Below are 22136 nucleotides of genomic sequence, written 5' to 3'. Positions count from 1 at the left end.
GGGGCCAAAATCTTAGTCGTAATGACCAGGAAGTATGAGTTTATTATTTTATCTTAAATAAATCTGTTTGTCGTCGCAAATTCTCTTCCTTGTTCTGTTTCTTATCTTAAAATACTTTATAGATAACAATATCAACATTCTTTTAAAAGTGGGTGTTACCGGGGCCACTATTATAGTGAAATAAATAGCAATTTTTTAATCTTTATATTAAAGGAGAGGAGGGGAAAGTCTTGGCTTGCTTGCTGAATCTGCTGCCCCCTCGACCCCGACCCCTAAGTGGTGGAAGACGAAATTTCCATTTTGATAAATTAATTTAAATGCTATAAGAGAAACAGGCAAATCAAGACGTTTAAACCCTATAGACAGTTACATTACCTCAGGGGCCACGTTTTATCTAAAGCTGTTTTTAGGGGCCATTATGCAAAATAAAGTAGCATAACGTATGAAATCAGGAATTCAAATGTAGCAAAATATGGCAAAAACTTGTATAATAAATACGCCATTTAAAAAAAACAAACAAATATTTTTACTTTTTCGGGTCAATTAACACTCACTACAAGGACACGAGGGTCACATAAATACAGTTAAAGGCCCCAAACTTCAGTATTTTTTTCTAATAAAGATATTTGATTGACTCAAAAACGGCTTTAAAACAAGTTGAAAGTTTACAAAAGATGTCTTTACGACGGCGTGTGTCGTACCAGTTGCTCTTCCAGGTGTGTCGGACATCGGGGTCGGTGATCTGTCGTTTGTCCGCCTGCTCGTCCAGGAAGTCGAACATGTACTTGATGGCGAGCGGGAGCGCCGAGCCGCGGTGCGCCGTGCTGAACACCGTCTCGAACAGGTCGTCCACGAACTTCTGCAGCGTTCCCTGCGAGGAGAATTGAAAAAAAAAAAAGAAAAAAAGGGGGATAAAGGCTAAGAAAAAAATGCGTCGACTCCGTGAGATAATGGACGGAAACGCGTCACAAATGGACGAGTTAAAAGGGAGCATCGAGCGAGAGCATCGGTAAATGTCTGTCGTTCTCACGATTTAATGACGAATCAACAGCTCGTCCGCCGCGATGAAATGTCACGTTTCATCGCGGCGTTTTGTCTTTGCGTGACCGACGAGGCTCTTAGTCGAGACCAAAAGAGTGTTTGAATCAATCGTGTCGCTATCGACTTCAATCCAGCTGTTGAAAATGGTTAAAATGTTTCAAAATTAATTCAAAATTAACATTATTTTAAATATAAATTCCCACAAACAATGATCATCAGCATTTAAAACTACATTTTACGTTTTTTAAATGACATTTTTAAAAGTAACGCCACCATTTTACAGTTACTACTCTGGCTATTACAAAGACAGTTTATTTAAGTGACATCATAGGCCGAAAAGCCTGGCAGGAGCCAAGGTCTTAGTCAAGACCGGGGGTCATTTAAAACTTGATGGCCCAAATATTATAGATTTTATGTAACATATCTTACATTATATAGCTTAGCTCATCGCTAACAATTCTAGGGGTGTGTCCCAAATCCAAACACTTACTATTTCGAGTGCACGATGAGCAGTGTGCAAAAATTGGGGCACTTAGTGTACTGTAAAGCAGTGCACTTACATAACAGCCATTCTTAAGATGGACATTAACATTGAAGATTTTTAAAAATGTCTGTTACAGGAAGTGACATGGATTCATGCATATCTTATACGTCAGAATTATCATCCGGAGTGATTGACGAGGTTGTTCTCGAAGGCTGTCAATCATCGGCGAGTGACGCGGGCGTTTACCTTGGTGGCCAGTAGTCGCGTCAAGTAAATCTCCGACACCATCTTGCTGCCTCTGTCTCCCTCCCTCTGGTCGCTGTGCTCGTGATTCTTCACCAGGTGCCACAGTTTCGTCCCTAGAATAAGAAAAGAAAAAAAAGAGAGAGAGTGAGGATGAAGCAAGGATGTCCTGAGCTGAACTCTTAGAGCTCGTGCAGTACCGGTCTCCTGGTCCGGGGTGATCATGGGAGCTCTGGACCTCAGGCTGTCAGGACTGCTCGACGTCCGGAGTAACGACTCTGAACACACACACAGAGACTGTCAAGATTCTTGTTCAGGGCAGAGGTGTGTGTGTGTGTGTTTGTGGAAGTATTTCAAAATATTGACTTGTTTTTCACATTGTTTACACACAGAGTTTTATATTCTTATTCATTAAATATGAATCTTCAAAATTCTGTATTTTTTAATTAATAGTCTTTTAAATTCAATATTAAAATGTTATGTTAATGTTCTAATAAACACCAGATGAGTAACAAAAGAGTAACAAGCCACTTGATTGTACTTCAAGTCAATCGTGGTTGAATTATTGGAATTAAAATATCAAAGTATATGTATAAAAAAAAGTATCCAAGTATTCAATTTTTAAATTCAATCATCAACAATTAAAGAAAATATGAACCTTTTGATATAGAAATTATTTAATTCAATTATTCAATAGAAACAAAACATGCAAAAAGTTTCAACCTTTATATATGTATACATACAAATTATTGTTTTATTAATATATTAATTTAAAAAAAGAAAGAAAAAAAGTACTTTTAAAAGAACATTTTATAAAAAATGTTTGTGTTTTTAAACATACATTTTGATATTATAGTTCCAATCATCCAAAAATAAAATGTTAAAATCGTATATTTTTTAATTCATAGCCTTTAATATTCAATACAAAAATGTTGGTATGATGATGCCACACAATACGAAAATAATATTGTATTAATGTATTTATATTGAATTAAAAAAGGCATCAAATAAAATAGAAAAACATGATTTCTTAAAAAAATATATTTTCTTTTTAAATATTCAACATTTTCAAAGTGCTTTTTTTTACCCATTGATTTTGATATTCTTATTACAATATTTCAAAAATTAACGTTCTAAATTTAATATGTTTTTTAATTGGTAGCATTTTAAATTCAATATAAATGTTAGTACTAGTTTACACTAACACAAAACTAGAGCTACTTGATCCAAACATTTGTATTTATTAATATAATGGTATTAATAAATGTATTATATATACGTATTTAATAATATAATATTTGTACTTTTCATAAGTTGAATGTCACAAGGTACTTTACATAAAACATGATGAATTTAAATAGTACTTTACATAAAACATGATGAATTAAAAAGTATCACATTCTTGTAGATAAAATACAAGATAAATTCTTGTAAGTTAATAAAATACTTTTTTAGAGTAAAACACAGTACAACTATTTAAATACATTATTTTAAATTTGAAAAGCTACTTTTTTTTAAATAAATATTGAATTAAAAAAATATTTATGAATTATTACAATTAGAGTAAAAAAAAAAAAGTATTTTATTGGAATTAATTATTAAATAAAAACACATTTTTATTCTCAATATAGACTTTAATTAATTCAATATTTTCAATAAAAATAAATTAAAAAATGGCTAAAATCTAAAAAACATTTGAGATTCTTATGTAGAATTAAACCATTAATTATACTGATGGCACTGATATGCTACCATGTGTGTGTGTGTGTATGTAAGGTAAGGTAATGTAAAACTTTATTGATCCTAAATTGTTTTTTTCCAATAGCCAATACATACAGCATTTTTTTATAAAAAAAAAATAAATAAATCAAAATAAAATAAGAACAAGAACATAAAGAGAAAGAACAAGATGACACAACAAATGTGAACAACACAACAGTGTGTGTGTGTGTGTGTGTCTTCACCGTATCTGCTGAGCGACCTGGTGAAGGTGAAGGAGTTGGCGATGTTGTACGCCGAGACCTGCTTCTGGACCAGCGCCACCAGCGAGCCGTCCGTCACCTGGAGCGAACACACAGCGATCAACCGATCAATCAATCCCGACTAATCGCCCGATCAATCGCTCCCGGACTAATTATCCATTCAGGCCCGACGGAGCGGCAGGACTCTTATCGCGCCGGCGATCTGAAGGCATTCACCACGTGTCACGGCCGCCGACCGATAAAGAGAAGCAGGACTCACTCGGCGGCGCAATCTCTCCGACAAGATAACGTGACGAAGTTTCTAATCAGCTTTAAAAAAAAAAAAAGCCCCTGACGAAGGGTCACGGAACTTTTCGCTGCTGCTACACGTAGATTAGCCGCGAGCGAAGCCGGGAGGGAAATATTCCAAGCTATCTGGAAGATAGGGTCCCGTGAGATACCTGGTAGTGCGCCAGAGTGTTCAGCCTCTTCCAGTCGCTCTCTATCTTCGTGGTCACATCCTCGTCCTGCAGGATGATTCGGGTCAGTCGTCCCTGGCGCCACTCTTTTTAAAAAAACAAAAAAAACACACGACAAAACACACGGTCAGATGAAACACAATCCAGTTTTTAACTTTGGCGTAACGAGGACTTCCTTTTTTTTTTGGCAGCCGAGTTCATGTGCCGCCATCTGACTTGAAATATGGAGCTGACGCCTGATGGGCTGTCACTCTCCTCACCGTGGTGTGTTTTCTCTCGTCGGAAAAAATCTACTTTTAGTCGGTGTGAAGAGATCAGACTCTAGAATATTCCCGTCCAAAGATCTCAACCACACAGACGCATTTTTAATCAAACTTTACCAGATTAACAGATGGAATTTGTTAAAGTAAAGTTTAGTTTTCAACTAATGTAAAGTGATTTTTAACTTCATGGTTCTAACTTTTACTTACTTAACCCATGTGTTGTTTTAGGGTCAAAGTGACCCAAAGGCCCGGAAAATAAAGTGCCACGAAAGGTCGTTCACCTTGACAACACAAGGGATACTACAAACACATTTGTTTCCGGCCCTTCGGGTCACCTTGACCCTGAGATAACACAAGGGATACAACAAACACATTTGTTTCCATCCCTTCGTGTGACCTTATCCCTGACATAACACAAGCACATTTGTTTCCTGGCCCTTTGGGTCACCTTGACCCTGAGATAACACAAGGGATACAACAAACACATTTGTTTCCATCCCTTCGGGTCACCTTATCCCTGACATAACACAAGCACATTTGTTTCCTGGCCCTTTGGGTCACCTGAACCCTGAGATAACACAAGGGATACCACAAACACATTTTTTATTTTGCTACATTGAACTGATTCATTTTGATCAGTTATTTTGATTTTGATTTACATTTGTGTTATGATTTAACTTCCTGCTGCTAGATACGTCCGCTGCAGCTATAAGAAGAATTAAATCCTGGCAATGACTGAGGACGAGAGGATACCGTGGACTCCAGTAGCTTTTAAAGCTGATGTTTGGACATAATTTAGGGTTTAAAACAGATAAAAACAAGCACAACTTCAAGAGTCATGTGGTCAAGTACTTGAGCAATACTTCAAATATATCTTTATAGTATCGCGATATATCGTATTGCGAAATTCTCTATACTCGCTAACAGTCAAGTGTCTTGCTCAGAGACACAACTACAACCAGAGCTGGGATTCAAAACTCTAAAGTAGATTCACGTCCAAGAATGAAAACTAATACTTCTGGTCACCAAATACTTTTTTTTGGGGCCCATGACCTTGTTTGCTTAATCATTTTGGCCCCTTGTATGAATGAGTTTGACGCCCGGTTATGGCAGTAAATGTTTGCCCTCAGACTTTGTAACCCTTACGTTTTAACAGCATCAAAATCAGACTTTTAATTTGAAAAAACAACATCTACCACTTTAATTTTTTTCAGTGGATTCATAAATTCAGTGAAACCGATTCATTGTATAATATATACTTATTAAAGGCAAAAAATTAAATAAAAGTATATTTATTATTAGTATTAGTGGGATAAAAAAATCTCTGTTACACCGAAATTTCTTGCGTTGAAATTTCTTACGTTGAAATTTCTTACTTTGAAGTTTCTTACGTTGAAATTTCTTATGTTGAAATTTCTTACGTTGCAGTTTCTGAGGTTGAAATTTCCTACGTAGAAATTTCTTATGTTGAAATTTCTTACGTTGAAGTTTCTTAAGTTGAAATTTTTTATGTTGAAATTTCTTACGTTGAAATTTCTTACGTTGCAGTTTCTTATGTTGAAGTTTCTTACATTGAAATTTCTTACGTTGAAGTTTCTGACGTTGAAATTTCTTACGTTGCAGTTTCTGAGGTTGAAATTTCCTGCGTTGAAATTTCTTACGTTGAAATTTCTTACGTTGAAGTTTCTTAAGTTGAAATTTTTTATGTTGAAATTTCTTACGTTGCAGTTTCTTATGTTGAAGTTTCTTACATTGAAATTTCTTACGTTGAAGTTTCTGACGTTGAAATTTCTTACGTTGAAATTTCTTACGTTGAAATTTCTTACGTTGAAGTTTCTGACGTTGAAATTTCTTACGTTGAAGTTTCTGACGTTGAAATTTCTTACGTTGAAATTTCTATGTTTAATTACAACATGTAATTGTTAACACTTTATATATAGTTTTTACATCGAAGTATTTGTACACATCAGTTTTTAATTGCATTGGGAGAAAAACAACTTCAAATTGGACTGTTTTTCAAATTAAAAGTCTGATTTTGATGCTGTAAAACTTCGGTCAAATGGCGAACATTTGCTTCCGTACGCGACAAACCGTCTGATAGAATGACCCACATTAGCTTCAGGTTAAATGACTTTACGCAAATGTATAAAAATATAATTAAAGAGTTACGTTTTCTCTTCTTTAATAGAGTGTATTTAAAAAGGTGTTTTGACATTAGAGTAAAAGGAGCCGATATTAAACAAACACAATGTTTCGAGACCCGCTGAAGCGAACGACCGCGGCTCCTGGCTGTTTGTTTAACCGTCAATCAGAGCAGATTACATATTGAGCATTTCTAATCTAGCGGCTGACATTTCAACAATTCCAGCCCGGAGCCCCTTTTTAAAAAAAAAACAAACAACAAAACTCTTTTCACACACAAGCTTGAAAGACGTAGTTACCGAGGTCCATGTCGTCGGCCTGCGGCCTCTGGGAGAACGGGATCCCCTTGTAGACGGCGTCCAGAAGCTTGTCCTTGACCTGGGTCACCGTGTCACAGTTCAGAACTTTGACGGGCACCTCGGTCCCGGCGTCGCCCTCCGGTGGGATGCACATGAGCGTCTGAGGGTCGGAAAAGAGAGATTTTTTAATTCAGGATGATTCCGTACTTTTTTTCGATACGCCGGTAAATAAAAAAACATTGAGTGAATAAATCTCCGTTCGGTTGGCGTCACTCACGCAGATGAAAGTGAGTCGCCTCATTTAGCTGAGAGGACGCGTTTTGATAACTGCTGATTCAGCGAATCTCACGCCGGAGATTTATCGCGGTTTTTCAACGTCTGACTGCGATTTTTCCATGATGATGCCGTCGCAGTTTTGAACAGCTGATCGTGGAGTTTTGTGGAGTCGAAGGAATCGGGTGACAAGTGTTTCTTTTAGATATAGAGACTGAAGCCAGTCAAAAAAGGTCAAAATTTTGGGGTTTGATTTTTTAAATACATTTCTTTGGTTCACAACACAAATATTGTGTAGTATAAACGACAATAACTCCAGACAGTATGTACATAATTATGAAGAAACATTGTCAAAAACTGAACTATTGTTTAATTTTTGTGTCACAAAGAAATCCTTAAAAAATAGAGAAACTAATACAAAGACGGCAAAAAATATATATTTTTTAATTATTGGGAATTCGAAATATTTGTTGCCATCTCAGTGGTTTCCAACCCCCTGATCCGAGGACCGGTACCGGTCAGTGAAACATTTGTTTCCGGGCCGTACATATAGAAAAACGTATTTATTTTAATTTCTGTTCCATTGATTATTTCTGTCTGAAAAAGGCATTTTATTTTGAAAGAATTGTGTTAATTTCTCTCAAGTAACCTGCTCATTTCTGTCACTAAAAAATAAACCTGTACACTTGTGAAAAAATGAGTGAAACACAAACTCTTTATGATTTTATTTTTTACTATAATTTTAACAAGTTATTTTGCCATATGGTAAAGATTTATATTTTACATTTCATTGCATTGTGTGTAATGTTTTTACATTTTTAAATTTAAATGAACAATTATTTGGTGGATTTATTCTGTTTATGTTATGATTTAACTTTGGCAACAGTCACTACGTCCTGCGCAACTAATGGAAGAATTAAATCACGCGATATCCTGGCGTCGACTGAGGGCGAGAGGATACAGTGGACTCCAGCATATAGTTTTAGGCAAGTTTACCAAAAAAATAAACCTGTAAACTAGTGAAAATGGCTGAGACACCAACTCTATAGGATTACCATTTTTTTTTTTTAATCTGAAAACAAATAAAATCAAAATTGAAATCAAAATCTGACCAAATGAAACTTTGATTCTTTTTTCAATTACTGAATTCTCTTTTTTTTGAAAATTTAATTAAATAATTTCTATATTGAAATGTTGACTTTGTTTTATTGAATAATATAATTCAATCATTTTAATAATAATATACATACACTATATATATATATATATATATATATAAACACATTTATTAAATTAAGTAATTCCTTTTTTACACATAGAGTTTGATACACTTATTCCAATAATTCAAAAATATATTTCCTAAATTTAATGTTTTGAAATCTGTGGATTTATGAATTCAATATAAAAATGTGCGACCAGAAAATATCAAAAGTCTAACGAGCTGCTTGGTCGAACTTTTAGCCAAAGATGGCGCTATAGTAACAACATTATTATATTCAGTTTAAAAAGCTACAAATGGAATTTAGTTATTGAAATTACACTATCAAACTCCAAACTCAATATCAACTTTCCAGTTGATTAATAATAAAAAAAAAGGAATAATTAAACCAACATTTCAATATAGAAAGAATTTAATTCAATGATTCAAGAGAAAAGCAACCTTTTAAAATAAAATTATATTTTATTTAATCATTAAATAAAGATAATTCAACCTTTCAATATATAAATAATTGTATTAAATTCATAAATTAATAAAATGATATTTCTTATGTTGCATTTTAAATGTTGTAAAAAAAACAACATAGAATCTAAGGTTGAAAAAAAACATTGATTGACGGCTGAGGCAACAGTTTGGAATCTTCACGTCACAAAAATCCTTTTTTGACACAAAAGTTAAAAGATAAAAGGCTCTTGTGTGTTTGGTGTATGTTGGAGTGAAGTCGTCGGGATGAGAGCCGATTATTAAAAGGCTTCTACGGCGCAGCAGTCGTGACGCCGTGAAAGACGTGGTTCTGAAACAGGCCCGACGGTTTCCTGCTGCGTCCAATAAAGGACTTCAAGGGCCCGGCGTCGAACCCGACCGCGGCTTTCATGTTTCTCGGCTCCAGTCGGAAAGAAACGCTTCCGACTGGAGCCTTGAAGGTGGTTTCGCTCAAAACAAGCGTCACTCATGTGTCTTCAGGAAGCGTCAATCATCTGACGGACGTGTGTTTGTTTTCATCCTCACCAGTTGTTTGTAGTCGATCTGCTGTCTGATGAGCTTGTCTTCGCTCAAGGAATACCGAGCTTCTCCCGTGATGGCGTCGATCGGACCTTTTTCCATCTGCTGCTTGATGGCACAGTAGAGCATGAAGAGCGGCTCGCCAGCACACTCCTGGGAGAAGAAAAAAGAAGGGTGTGAATCCCCTCTTCAAGATCTGAACCCCTTCATTAGCACTAGTCAATCCTGCCACTTTAACAGTGGGTTTAACCAATCCTGGTCCTCGCCTATGCATACATTAACGGTGACCCAGAATGTGATTGGACACAGTCGACCCTCAGGTCAATTAGAAACGAGGGGTCAATCACCTTCAGGAAGCGATGGAGGAGGAAGGTGAACCAGTTGGTCAGCATCTTCTCGGCGACCGACTCCGTCCTTCTCAGCAGCAGCTTGGGATGGTTCCGGTTCTCCAGGTTCTTCTCGATGAGGTCGGCCAGCAGCTGCTTCAGCACCATGGTGGCGTACTCCATGCGACCCTGGAGCGTCACACGGGGGGAACGTCAAAAAACAAGGTTCCTACAGCTCAAGATGAGTTAAAGGCTAAACTTTAGGGACTATTTTCCTGAAAACGATGTCTTGTCTCTGGGTCAGGGTGACCCGAAGGCCCGAAACAAAAGTGTTTGAGGTATTACTTGTGTTGTGTCTTACATATAAACTTTTTCGCAATTTTCAGACTTTTGAAAATGCCAATTAAACCTTAGATATTGTTTATGAATTTAACTACTTTTAAAATCATTAAGAAAAAAGGGAAACACGTAATTTATCAAAATAAAAATAAAGTACAGTTTAAATCTGAATAGTGGTGTGTATTTACACGACACATACAATATATATATTGCGATACTGTAGTAACAAGTATACAATTGTAGTATTGTCGAGTACTTGACTCTGGTGTTGTAGAATTTACGGACCACGTGACTCTTAACGAAGTCGTAACTGTTTTCATTAGTTTTAAAACCAAAATATGTCCAAACATCAGCTTTTAAAGCTGTTGGAGTCACTGTATCCTCTCGTCCTCAGTCATTACGGGGATTATACTGTTCCTTTAGCTGCGTGACGTAATGACTGCTACTATCTAGTGGCCAGCAACACTTTAAATATTTATATGACTATTGTAAAAATAAAATAAAAATCGAATTATTTTATTTTACACAAACTTAATGTTATATAAACCATAACAAATATGTTAAAATTCAATAAATTAAATTCAATATAGATAGTGTCGATAAATATGAATAAATGTTGTTTCCTTTTCATATATTTTTCTGCGATTTGTTCTTTAAGTATTATTTTGGGGCTAAATTTGTGCGACACCATGGACGCCAGGCGATTTTTAAAATCCATGTCCAAACCCACATGTCCGAAAAGGTTTTTCATTAGAGGAAAATAACACCGAAACTCTTTGATGTCCAGTCTGGTTGCAGGTTTACTGTAACCTGGGACTAAAGTGGAATCTTCTTATCCTTGTATGGTCAGAATCAACCGCAGCAGTTTTATTTAATCTGACTTAAACATGTGTTTAAACTTACAGTGTAACCTGCTAACGTTTAAACGTCATTTACACCATCACGACACGGTAATAATGCAAGAAATGTCAGGAGAGCACGTGGATGTGTCAAGTACCTGCAGCGCCGCCATCAGCAGTGACGCCACGTTCCCTCGGTCTCTCATGGAAAACGACCTCTGGGCCTCCAGCGTGTGGATGAACGTCAGCAGGAACATCTTGTTGTTGAGCAGCTGGCTGAACAAGCGAAGAGCTTTTTCCACGTTGGCGGGCGACTGGAACACGGAGGGTTGGACAGCGGTCAGAAACCAGGTCCAAAACAAAACTTTATTCAGGTTTATCAGCGAGGACGGAACCTGGACTCGAAAAAACGTTCTGTGTTTGGTTGAAAGTGTTTAACTGTGGGAAATAAAAAAAGCCAGAGAACTCGTTCGTATAGAGGATGTCCTCTTCAGGGGGGTTTTCAAGGGTGCTTGAGGACGTTGGAGTAAAACTCGATAGTGCTTCTCCACAGAGGGAGAGTCAGTGACATCTGAAACTATACGACCATCACAATGACAACACTCCAGCCCCTCATTTTTGCGACAGGAAATTGCTTCTGGAGAAAGCGTGGAGTCTCAAGGAATGAGCTCCCGGTCTGGAGAGACATACACAGGTCGGGTCAACTCGTACGCCGATGATGTCCTGCTGTAGCGTTAGCTTCTCCGTAAGGTTTTTGAGAAAAGTCTCCTATTGTGTCATGAATTAAGACACACTTTAAAAGTCTAGATTACGATATTTTGAAGAGAACTAGAGTCTAAATGTAATGGAAAAATATATAAAATATAAATCAAGTTACAAGGAAGAAATAGGATAAAGAAAAAGTAATAGTAACAGAAGATAAGTGAAATATAAAAATAAAATGTATTTCATTATCATTTTTTGACATTGTATTACATTTTTTATTATCATTTTTTGACAAATAATATGAGGACAAAAATCTTAAATATTATAAAATAAATGTAACAAAACATTTGGAAAATTAAAAATTAAATGATTGCCTCTTTATTTATACATACATCATAAAACAAATCTGGAAATACATTCTAATAATATAAAGAAAGAAACTTATAGAAAAATATAAATTAAGTTGCAAAGAAATGGATGAAATAATAGTAGCAAAACAATAAGTATAATTTAAAAATAAAATGTTTTTATTGTAATCTTTGACGTTGTATTTAAATATAAATCTTAAAAGAACTTTGAAGAACTTTGAAATACGATGGAGAAGGAAATATAAATAAGAATAAAAGAATTTAAGTGACAAGGAAGAAATAGAGGAAATAAAAAATAATAGTAATAAAAATAAGTAGAATTTTAAAATAAAATGTTTAGAATGTTTTTTTACTATTTTATTTAAATATAAATCGAAAAAACAATTCAAATAAGATAGAGAAGGAAATCTAAAGAAGAATAAAATCAATTAAGTTACAAGGAAGTAATAGAATAAATTAAAAATAATAGTAATAAAAAAAAAAAAAATAATAATAACGTTTTTTATCATAATTGTTAGCAGTTTTTTCTAACATAAATCGTAAAGGAAAGGAAAAAATTGTAATAAGATAAAGAAAGAAATCTAAAAATTATTTAACTAGTGGCTTATAAAAAATAAAAATTGTTACCTCAGTTTTAATCAGGGCCCATAAAACAGTTAAAGGGCCACATACGGCACCTGAGCCCCACTTTCCTTGGGTACTAATTTAGAAAAAAATGTGTTCAATGACTTTTTCATTAAAGAGTGATTAAGTTTTTCCAAAAGTTGATGTAAGATCGTAATAGAACAACATACAAACATAATGGACCCTCGAGTTTGACCTGAACCTAAAGCTCTCAGGGACGTTCTTCTTCAGTTCTTCAGTCACGTTGTTTCCATAAATCTCCTCCTCACATCCCACATCAAAGACATCTACACTAGAAGACACCAGCGAGTGTATTTCGCACCCAAAGTGAGCCTCAACAGGAGAATCTTCAAATCTACGGTGGAATTATCTCAGATAAATCAAACCTGCCGAGCGTCAAACTCGCTGGATTAGGCGGAACAAAAGACCTCCAGGGCTTCAGACAAAGATACTCTTCTGACTTTTCTCATTATATTTATGGAAATCTCTCCATCTTGGGACTGACTTCTCCTGCACCTTGCTATTATGATCCGGGAAAATGTAATTCGCGGGGAACCGAGCGGCTCAGCTACCTGCTGGGTTTGCTTAATTAAAGTTACGGGGGGACCAGGTGCACAGATATGGGGGACACACTTCGCCGCTCACACAAACACTTATTGTTGTGAAGAAAACTTTTTTGTTTACGCTCCGTCGTTTCTCTCAATGTACTCACGTCGAGCTCTTTCAGGACGGGGTGCTCCTCGATCCCCGGGAACATGACCCTCATGGTGTAGGTGCGGTACTCCAGGAAGGGGATCTTCACGCCGTCCATGTCGTTGGTCAGTTCCTGGATGTCCGTCTGAAGCTCGGCGAAGGCTGCCAGAGGGAGGAGGACTTGTTTAGATCGGGGGAGTCGAACTCAATCACACAAGGGAACAGTTTATTTCCGTACAAAACTCTGCAGCGAGAATTCTGACCCGCTCTAGTAGAAGAACTCACATTTCTCCGATCCTTAAAAATCTTCACTGGCTGTTTCTTTCAGAATCTATTTTAAAATTCTGGTTCTTACTTTCAGATCTATTCATCGTCAGGCTCCTCCTTACTTCACTGATCTGATTCAGACTTACACCCCAGCTCGGGCTATGGGGTCTGTGGATCAGAATCTACTGATGGTTCCTGAACACGCCTCTGGACCTGGAGGCTTTTAAGTAAATTTAAAATATGTATTTTATATACATATTACAAATAATCTTAACTTTTCAATGGTTCATTTTATTTAGAAAAATATGAAATGATAATTGAAGGTTTTGCTACATTGATATGTCGCGATGTTTTATTTTTTAATATGAAAATGTATCGATATTTCACAGCAATGTTAAAAAAAATAAAAAAATTTGCTTTCAAATAATATTTTGTTTCTTCATGGTTTAAGTATGTTTGAAAATAAACGTTTTTTATTTAAAATTATCATGGGAATATTTAGGGTGTTTATTGTTGTGTGGCAATTTAACTTCCGCATACCAACAATGAAATCCCACAATATCCCGGAGATGACTGAGGACGAGAGGATACTGTCGACTCCAGTAGCTTTTAAAGCTGATGTTTGGACATATTTTGGTTTAAATCATATTTATTCTATGGTTTATATTTCAATTAAGTCGGTTTAAAATAAACCTTTTTTATTAACAATCATCTTGGGAATATTTTTGAAGTTTGTTCATTTTTGTGTTGCAATTTAACTTCCGCCTACTAATAATGAAATCCATAAGATCCCGGGCAAAGACTAAGGACGAGAGGATACAACAGATTGTTTTTTTTCCTTTTTTGTACTAATAACAAATTCTGGCCACTAGACGGAAGCAGTTTTTACTGCTAAAGCTAAAGGAACAAGCAAATACCCTGAGATTCTGGCGATGACTGAGGACGAGAGGATACTGTTGACTCCAGCAGCTTTTAACGCTGAAGTTTGGACATATTTTGGTTTAAATCATATTTATTTTATGGTTTATATTTCAATTAAGTCTGTTTAAAATAAACCTTTTTTATTTACAATTATCTTGGGAATATTTTTGAAGTTTGTTAATTTTTGAGTTGCAATTTAACTTCCGCCTACTAACAATGAAATCCATAAGATCCCGGTGATCACTTAGACGAGAGGATACAATGTTTTTTTTTTCTTCCTTAAAGCTAAAGGCACAAGGAAATACCCTGAGATTCTGGCGATGACTGAGGACGAGAGGATACAGTCGACTCCAGCAGCTTTTAAAGCTGATGTTTGGACATATTTTGGTTTCAAAACAAATGAAAGTAGTTACGACTTCATCAAGAGTCATGTGGTCTGTAAATTCCGCAACACCAGAGTCAAGTACTCAACAATACTACAACTATATCGTTGTAAGTACAGTATCACAATATATCGTATTATTGCCGTCTCGCCGTACCCTCCTTGCACTCCAGCGCCACCCGGCTCTCCAGGTTGTCCATCTGCAGCTGCAGCCGCTTGAGCGTCCGGTCGGCGTCGCGCGTCTTCCTCTTGTAGGCGATGAGGACGGCGATGATGGCGATGAGGAGGACGCCGCCGCCCGCCCCGATGCCGATGATGGCGGGGAGCGTGAGGGCGCTGTCGGAGTAGATGTGCAGAGTACCCGGGGAGTACTCCAAACCTCCGACTTTGATCTGATGGAGACAAAAAAGTGGGTTGAAATCAGGTGACGATCCAGAGACGTCTGAAGTAAATATCACGCTCGTGTGTTCATCATATTTGTCGGCTATTAGCGTTTCATTAAAACCCCTGACAGGGTCTAAATATCGATTACAAAACAGATCACAGCTGATATGAGGCCTGTGATGAATTAATGATGAGTCCGCGGATGAATAATTGATCGGCGCTGATGAAAGGAAGCACTGACATTACATTCTGTATTGATTAATAATCTACACTCTTAATAATGTATCAATAGTGTTGGTGGTAAATCGCGGGCGTCTTTTTCCTGTTGTTCTCTCTGAACTGTTCTCTGATCTTTTATTATTCATCCCCGCCTTCGTTCAGGGCAGAAAGAAAGTTATTATATTAATTATTGAAGGTACTTCCAACGACCGGATTATGTTTAAATCAGTCTCAGGATGAACTCGATGGGAGCTAAAGATGACATTTAAGCGGATCACTTCGAGCCCAGCGGCGTCTTTGATTCAACACAGTTTTGTCCTTTATTGACGCACTTCGACTACAGCTCCCATGATGCACCGCTGCAGTCGACGCAGTATAAGAACTAAAGGCGATACTTATTTAATATATAAATACTGAGAGAATAACTGAAAGGATATACGAAATAAATCAGCAAATCTAACAGTTTTATTAAATTAAATAACATTATTATTGTTCAGAAAAAGGTGCTAAAAGAAAGACGTCATGTAAAACATAATATAAGTTATTTTGTCCAGAATCAGAAACTTTACATTGTAAACACAACAGTGGAATTTGTTGAATTTGCAGAATATAAAAATGAAATTACACAAATGGAAAAAAAAGAGTAAAATAAAACTTTTTACATTTACTTTAAATCTAATCATCTTGATCATACTATAACACGGAAATAAAATCATTTTAACCAACCGTGGAAATTTCACAACTGCAAAAAATAATCCAGAAACATTTTTAAACGCAGCTGGCTCACAAGGTTTTGAGGAGCAACTACCCCTCCTTTAATCAAGATTAAGTACCTTTAATTACTGAAGTAACTGGTGTATTTATGGTCAATACAACAATATAAAAAATATTGAAAATATTAAAGGGAATTTGAGCGGCTAAGGAATATATATTTTTGTTTAGAGATGCATTAGTCTACTGTTGTAAATGTCATAATTTATTGATAAATACAATTTAAAAAAGATGATTTTCAGTTAAAAAACAATCATAAATAGATTATTATACTATAGCAAATCCATCTAATATAACCCCATTCGATAAAAGTCATTAAATACTTATATCAGAGAAGTAAAAAATGGTTTACAAACCAGAAAACCATGAACCATTTGACCTGCCAGACTTCATCTTTAGTCACCTTATGTGTGCGTCTCTGATATCAGACCAATTACCAATCACACCCTGCGGCTGCACTTCATGACTTTGACCTTTACGGAGGCCGAACCCTCTTCTTTTCCTCGCTGACCTTTTATTTCCTTTTCTACTCTCGGTCCCTCGTGTCTTCATTTAGCTTCATCTCCGCGACACAAGACTCTCGCTAACCTTGATTTCGGTGTGAAATAAAAGCTTATATTATCACGTCAAATAATAGAAAAATGTCCATTGGCACTTGAGAGTGTAGTACTGTATTTAGATAAGATTATTAAAGATGGTACACAAATAATAATTGTTAAAACTAATGTTGCCAAAATCTTCTCTGTACTCATTTTACTTAAAGATCGCCACTTTAAGTAAATAAAAGGACAATAATTGTGAAAAATATAGTATAAATATGGGAAAAACAACAAATAAATAGTAGATATTTGGGATATATGCGCACAATAATTACATAAAAGCAAGATATTATTGTGATAATGTATATTTACTTCCAGATTTTTTCACTAATAAAATATTAAAATGGGTTAAAATAAATTCAAAGATAAGAGTTAAATAAGAACATTTCATTAATAAATTGTTCCAAAAATGAATTAAAAAGTAATTTAAAGGTGGGTCTTCATAGGGAGCTTTACGTTTGTGACCTCTGCTAGGTTTCCATTACTTTTTTTTCTTCTTAAAATTATAACAATTTCTAAAAAATTTAAACCCAGTTTTTGGTCATTTTATTTCGAGTTTTAAGCTCGGAGTTGTCAACAAGAATAACTCAAGGCTTTTCGTAGTTCATTTATATTTACCAAATATTGACATTTATATTTACTAAATATTTACATGTATATTTACCAAACATTGACATGTATATTTACCAAATATTGACATGTATATTTACATGTATTTTTACCAAATATTTACATGTATATTAACCAAATATTTACATTTATATTTACCAAATATTGACATTTACCAAATATTTACATGTATATACTAACATGCATATTTACCAAATATTGACCTGTATATTTACCAAATATTGACATGTATATATTTACATGTAAATTAAATAAATATTTACATGTATATTTACATGTATATATTAACATGTATATTTACCAAATATTAACATGTATATTTACCAAATATGAACATGTATATATTTACATGTAAATTAAATAAATATTTACATGTATATTTACATGTATATATTAACATGTATATATTAACATGTATATTTACCAAATATTAACATGTATATATTAACATGTATATTTACCAAATATTGACCTGTATATTTACACACATTTTTTTTACCACATATTTACATGCACTGTATACATTTACATGTACATTTAGCAAATATGGACATGTATATATTTACATGTACATTTAGCAAATATGGACATGTATATGTCCAAATATGGACATGTATATATTTACATGTATATTTACAAAATATTTACATGTATATTTACAAAATATTTACATGTATATATTAACATGTATATTTACCAAATATTAACATGTATATATTAACATGAATATTTACCAAATATTGACCTGTATATTTACACACATTTTTTTTTACCAAATATTTACATGCACTGTATATATTAACATGTATATTTACCAAATATGGACATGTATATATTTACATGTATATTAAATTAATATTTACATGTATATTTACCAAATATTTACATGTATAATTAAATATAATAATATATATTTGAGTATATTTATTCAAGTATGATTTGAATGAAATAAAATAAAATAGCTGGAACAACATATTTCAAAACTTTGCCTTCTTTCATTTATAGAATAATAGATAATGATTGAATCCAGTCTCTCACCAGGACGCGCTGTTCTCCGGTGATATCCGGCGAGTCACAGAGCAGCTGGTTCTCCGACACCGTCAACAAGCAGACGGACTCTCCGATCAGCACCGTGTAGTTGAGGCGACTGTTGCCCGGAGCAGGTGGGATCAGGTTCTTGCCCTGCAGGGGTTCAAACACACAAACACCTGCTTAGCTCCGACGGCAGTCAACCCTCGTCATGTCCGCCTCACCTTCAGGATGATGGGCGACCCCGGCTTGACCTCCAGGATTCCTGAGCTGCCGAGGGGGTCGAAGGTGGGGTTGGGGTAGTGTGTAAACAAGGTGGAGTTCAGCACCAGCAGAGAGGACACCTGCCGAGACATTTAGGGGTCAGCTTCAGGGCCCCGACATCGAGCGAGAGATTGGTCGGATGCAGCACCTGATCGAAGATGAAGCCGAACTCGTCGGGGCGCAGCGCCCCCTCTGGTGGGTTGGGTTTACCGTAGATCAGACCTGGAGCCAAACACGTCATGGTGCTGTCGTTGAACACGGTGCAGAACTGCAGAAGAAAAAGTTGTGACTTACTTCCTCAATAAATAAATACTTCCAAATATATACTAATGAAAATGACAAAAGCAACAAAAATGCGATAATCATATTTTAAGATGAACTGGTAATGAATAATAATTAAAACATGACTTATTTTAGCAAATTTTCTGCCGACAAAATGCGCAAATTGCGGGGGGAATAAATCAGTTTTGGCAATTAAAAGTACTCAGGGGCCACATAATATACATGAGGGGCCTTCAAGCTAAAATGTATACTTTCTAGTTAAACTTTTTATTATTTATATTCCCTTTAATCTTTTGAAAAGGAAATAAATACTCACGAAAATGACAAAAGCATAAAACAAAACCAACCAAAATTCTATAATCATATTTCAAGTTGAACTGGTAATATGTAATAATTTAAAAATGTATCTATTTTAAAGCAAATTTTCTGCCGAAAAAGGAAAAAAAGAGAAAAACATAAACCAGTTGCGGCGATTAAAAGTACTCTGGGGCTACATTTGATCCAGTAGCTGTCGTGAGGGGCCATCAAGCAACAATAAAGGTGTGAAAATACTAAAAATAATGACACAAAAAGAAGAAAAAAATACTAAAAATCTTGTAAAATCAAGCTAAAGCTATAGTTGTTTTGTATTTTATACTTAAACTGAAAAAATAAACATGATATATTTCCCTCAATATCATTTTAGATTTGCTTAAATCCCTGGAAAAGAAAATAAATACTCACGAAAATGACAAGAACGGAGGACAAAAGTCTTAAAACGAAAACCCTTTAAGTTATATCGAGAGTTCTACATAATCACTTTACGTCTGACAGTAAAAAAGTTTTTCTTTAAACTAATTTTCAGCAAACCGAAGTCAAGCTGTGCACCACAACTAACTCTCGTTTCTCTGCTCCTCGCAAGACGCCGATAACACAGTGAGCGTCTTGAGTTATGAAAAATATTGAGCAGGAACACTTCAAGTGATCAATCTACTTCCTGGCATTGATCAGCCTCACAGCGCAGCATGAAGCATCACTACTGAGCCAACAGAACCCACAATAGATGTGTTCAATGAACAAGGAGGTTCTTACGTTACTGGTCTCCACTCCGCCGTATTTGGCCCTGATCTTGGGCTCCTGGATGGTCACCAGGTTGGTTCCAGTCACCGTTATCACGGTGCTGCCACTGAACACAAAAAACCCCCCAGAGTCAGCGCTTTTTTCGGTTCTAAAAGGAGGTCCTCCTGAGGTGTTACTCACTTGAGGATGGTCCAGTTGGGCTCTATGCTGATGATGGTGGGATCTTCCGTGTAGATGTATTTGGTGTCGGCGCTGGTGACCTCCGCCTTGTCGATCATCAGGCGGATGGAGGCGGCGCCGGCGCCGAACAGGGAGGCGGGAGTGATGCAGATGATCTCGCGGTTGGCTCGCCTGGAGAGAGGTCGTCGTTAGAGATGCTACATGCTAACCTATCGGCGCCTTTTTTAGTTCACCGATGGGAGTAGGCTGCGACCCAGCCCTATCAAGAGCAGTCAAGGTTTAAGGTCTTTTCCCGAAGTCTGGAGGAAGTCGTCGTTAGAGATGCTACATGCTAAATGCTAACTTATCGGCGCCTTTTTAGTTCGGCACCAAAACGGCTTTACGCAAACACCGATGGGAGTAGGCTGCGACCCAGCACTATCAGGAGCAATCAAGGTTTAAGGTCTTTTCCCGAAGTATGGAAGAGGTCATCGTTAGAGATGCTAAATGCTAACTTATCGGCGCCTTTTTGGTTCGGCACCGAAACGGCTTTACGCAAACACCGATGGGAGTAGGCTGCGACCCAGCACTATCAGGAGAAATCAAGGTTTAAGGTGTTTTCCCGAAGTCTGGAGGAAGTCGTCGTTAGAGATGCTAAATGCTCACTTATCTGCGCCTTTTTAGTTCGGCACCAAAACGGCTTTACGCAAACACCGATGGGAGTAGGCTGCGACCCAAACGCTATCAGGAGCAATCAAGGTTCAAGGTCTTTTCCAGAAGTCTGGAGGAAGTCGTCGTTAGAGATGCTACATGCTAAATGCTAACTTATCGGCGCCTTTTTGGTTCAGCACCAAAACGGCTTTACACAAACACCGATGGGAGTAGGCTGCGACCCAGCGCTATCAGGACTAATCAAGGTTTAAGGTCTTTTCCCGAAGTCTGGAGAAAGTCGTCGTTAGAGATGCAACATGCTAAATGGTAACTTATCGGCGCCTTTTTGGTTCGGCACCAAAACGGCTTTACACAAACACCGATGGGAGTAGGCTGCGACCCAGCCCTATCAGGAGCAATCAAGGTATTTTCCCGAAGACAGAATTGAACCGGCAACTCATTAGCAACAAGCTAACCACTCACTTGACAAACAGACACTCCTCTTTGTCGATGTAGACAACGACGCGGCTCCCGGCGTCCAGGTGTCGCCCGTGCACCGTCAGCCTGGTCCCCCCCGAGATGGGGCCGATGTCCGGGCGGACCCGGCTGAAGCTGGGGCTCTAGTATCAGGACAGGTGGAACTTTTTTCAAAAAAACGAAAAACACTAAAGATCACCAGGATTTTCTTTTTTTACTGACCACGAAGGAGTAGCTCTGGGTGGAGAGGGTCCGGTACTCGGCGCTGCAGACGCCGATGCACAGCTCCACGGGTCCGCCAGGCGAGTGGGGGAGCAGCGCCTCCGCCATGTCGCACACGATCCTGCAGGAGTTAATATTCAAACTTCAGCCACAGCTTAAGTCCACTCGATTAAGTGTCAGTTTCATCCAGGTTTGGACGTGTTGCCGGGGCGAGCATCATCGATTACACGATCAATGAAGTCAAAACAGTCTGGCTCTTCTCTCAAGCCCCATATTCTGAAGACCCCTAAACCTCCTTTCTTAAACGGCCCCCCTACCTCTCCTCTTAGACCCCTTGCTTCCTACTATCCTCTCACACTTAAGTTAAATGTTTATTATTCATTTTTAATGAGCTCTTGTTCAGGTGAGTGCCTTTGCAAACCCCCCACCCCCTCTTTCTCTGACTTATTCAAATGTATAAATATGTAAATATATAGTCCTGGTCGGGGGTCCAGATGTTCCAGAAACCAGAACTGTCGAC

The 22136-nt window shown here is 36.8% G+C and overlaps 1 protein-coding gene across 1 annotated transcript in view; it reads right to left on the bottom strand.

Annotated features, from left to right (window-relative positions):
- plxna3 (plexin A3) overlaps positions 1–22136 on the bottom strand; it is a 158848-nt gene that overhangs the window by 8745 nt on the left and 127967 nt on the right. The window contains exons 17-34 of the mRNA XM_087781248.1: positions 21617–21737; positions 21401–21537; positions 20288–20458; positions 20120–20213; positions 18915–19034; positions 18727–18846; positions 18512–18655; positions 15028–15262; positions 13320–13462; positions 11069–11224; positions 9754–9921; positions 9413–9559; positions 6913–7072; positions 4191–4294; positions 3733–3829; positions 1969–2046; positions 1772–1884; positions 702–871 (exon numbers count right to left, since the gene is read on the bottom strand). Coding sequence (XP_087637374.1) covers positions 702–871; positions 1772–1884; positions 1969–2046; positions 3733–3829; positions 4191–4294; positions 6913–7072; positions 9413–9559; positions 9754–9921; positions 11069–11224; positions 13320–13462; positions 15028–15262; positions 18512–18655; positions 18727–18846; positions 18915–19034; positions 20120–20213; positions 20288–20458; positions 21401–21537; positions 21617–21737 — 2478 coding nt within the window. The remainder of the gene's footprint in view (positions 1–701; positions 872–1771; positions 1885–1968; positions 2047–3732; positions 3830–4190; positions 4295–6912; positions 7073–9412; positions 9560–9753; positions 9922–11068; positions 11225–13319; positions 13463–15027; positions 15263–18511; positions 18656–18726; positions 18847–18914; positions 19035–20119; positions 20214–20287; positions 20459–21400; positions 21538–21616; positions 21738–22136) is intronic.

The sequence above is a fragment of the Callionymus lyra genome, chromosome 19 (genome assembly GCF_982586985.1).
Source record: "Callionymus lyra chromosome 19, fCalLyr1.hap1.1, whole genome shotgun sequence".
In the NCBI taxonomy this organism is placed as follows: Eukaryota; Metazoa; Chordata; class Actinopteri; order Syngnathiformes; family Callionymidae; genus Callionymus; species Callionymus lyra.
The sequence above is the reverse complement of the archived record's forward strand: the minus strand, read 5'-3'. Positions and strand labels throughout refer to the sequence as shown.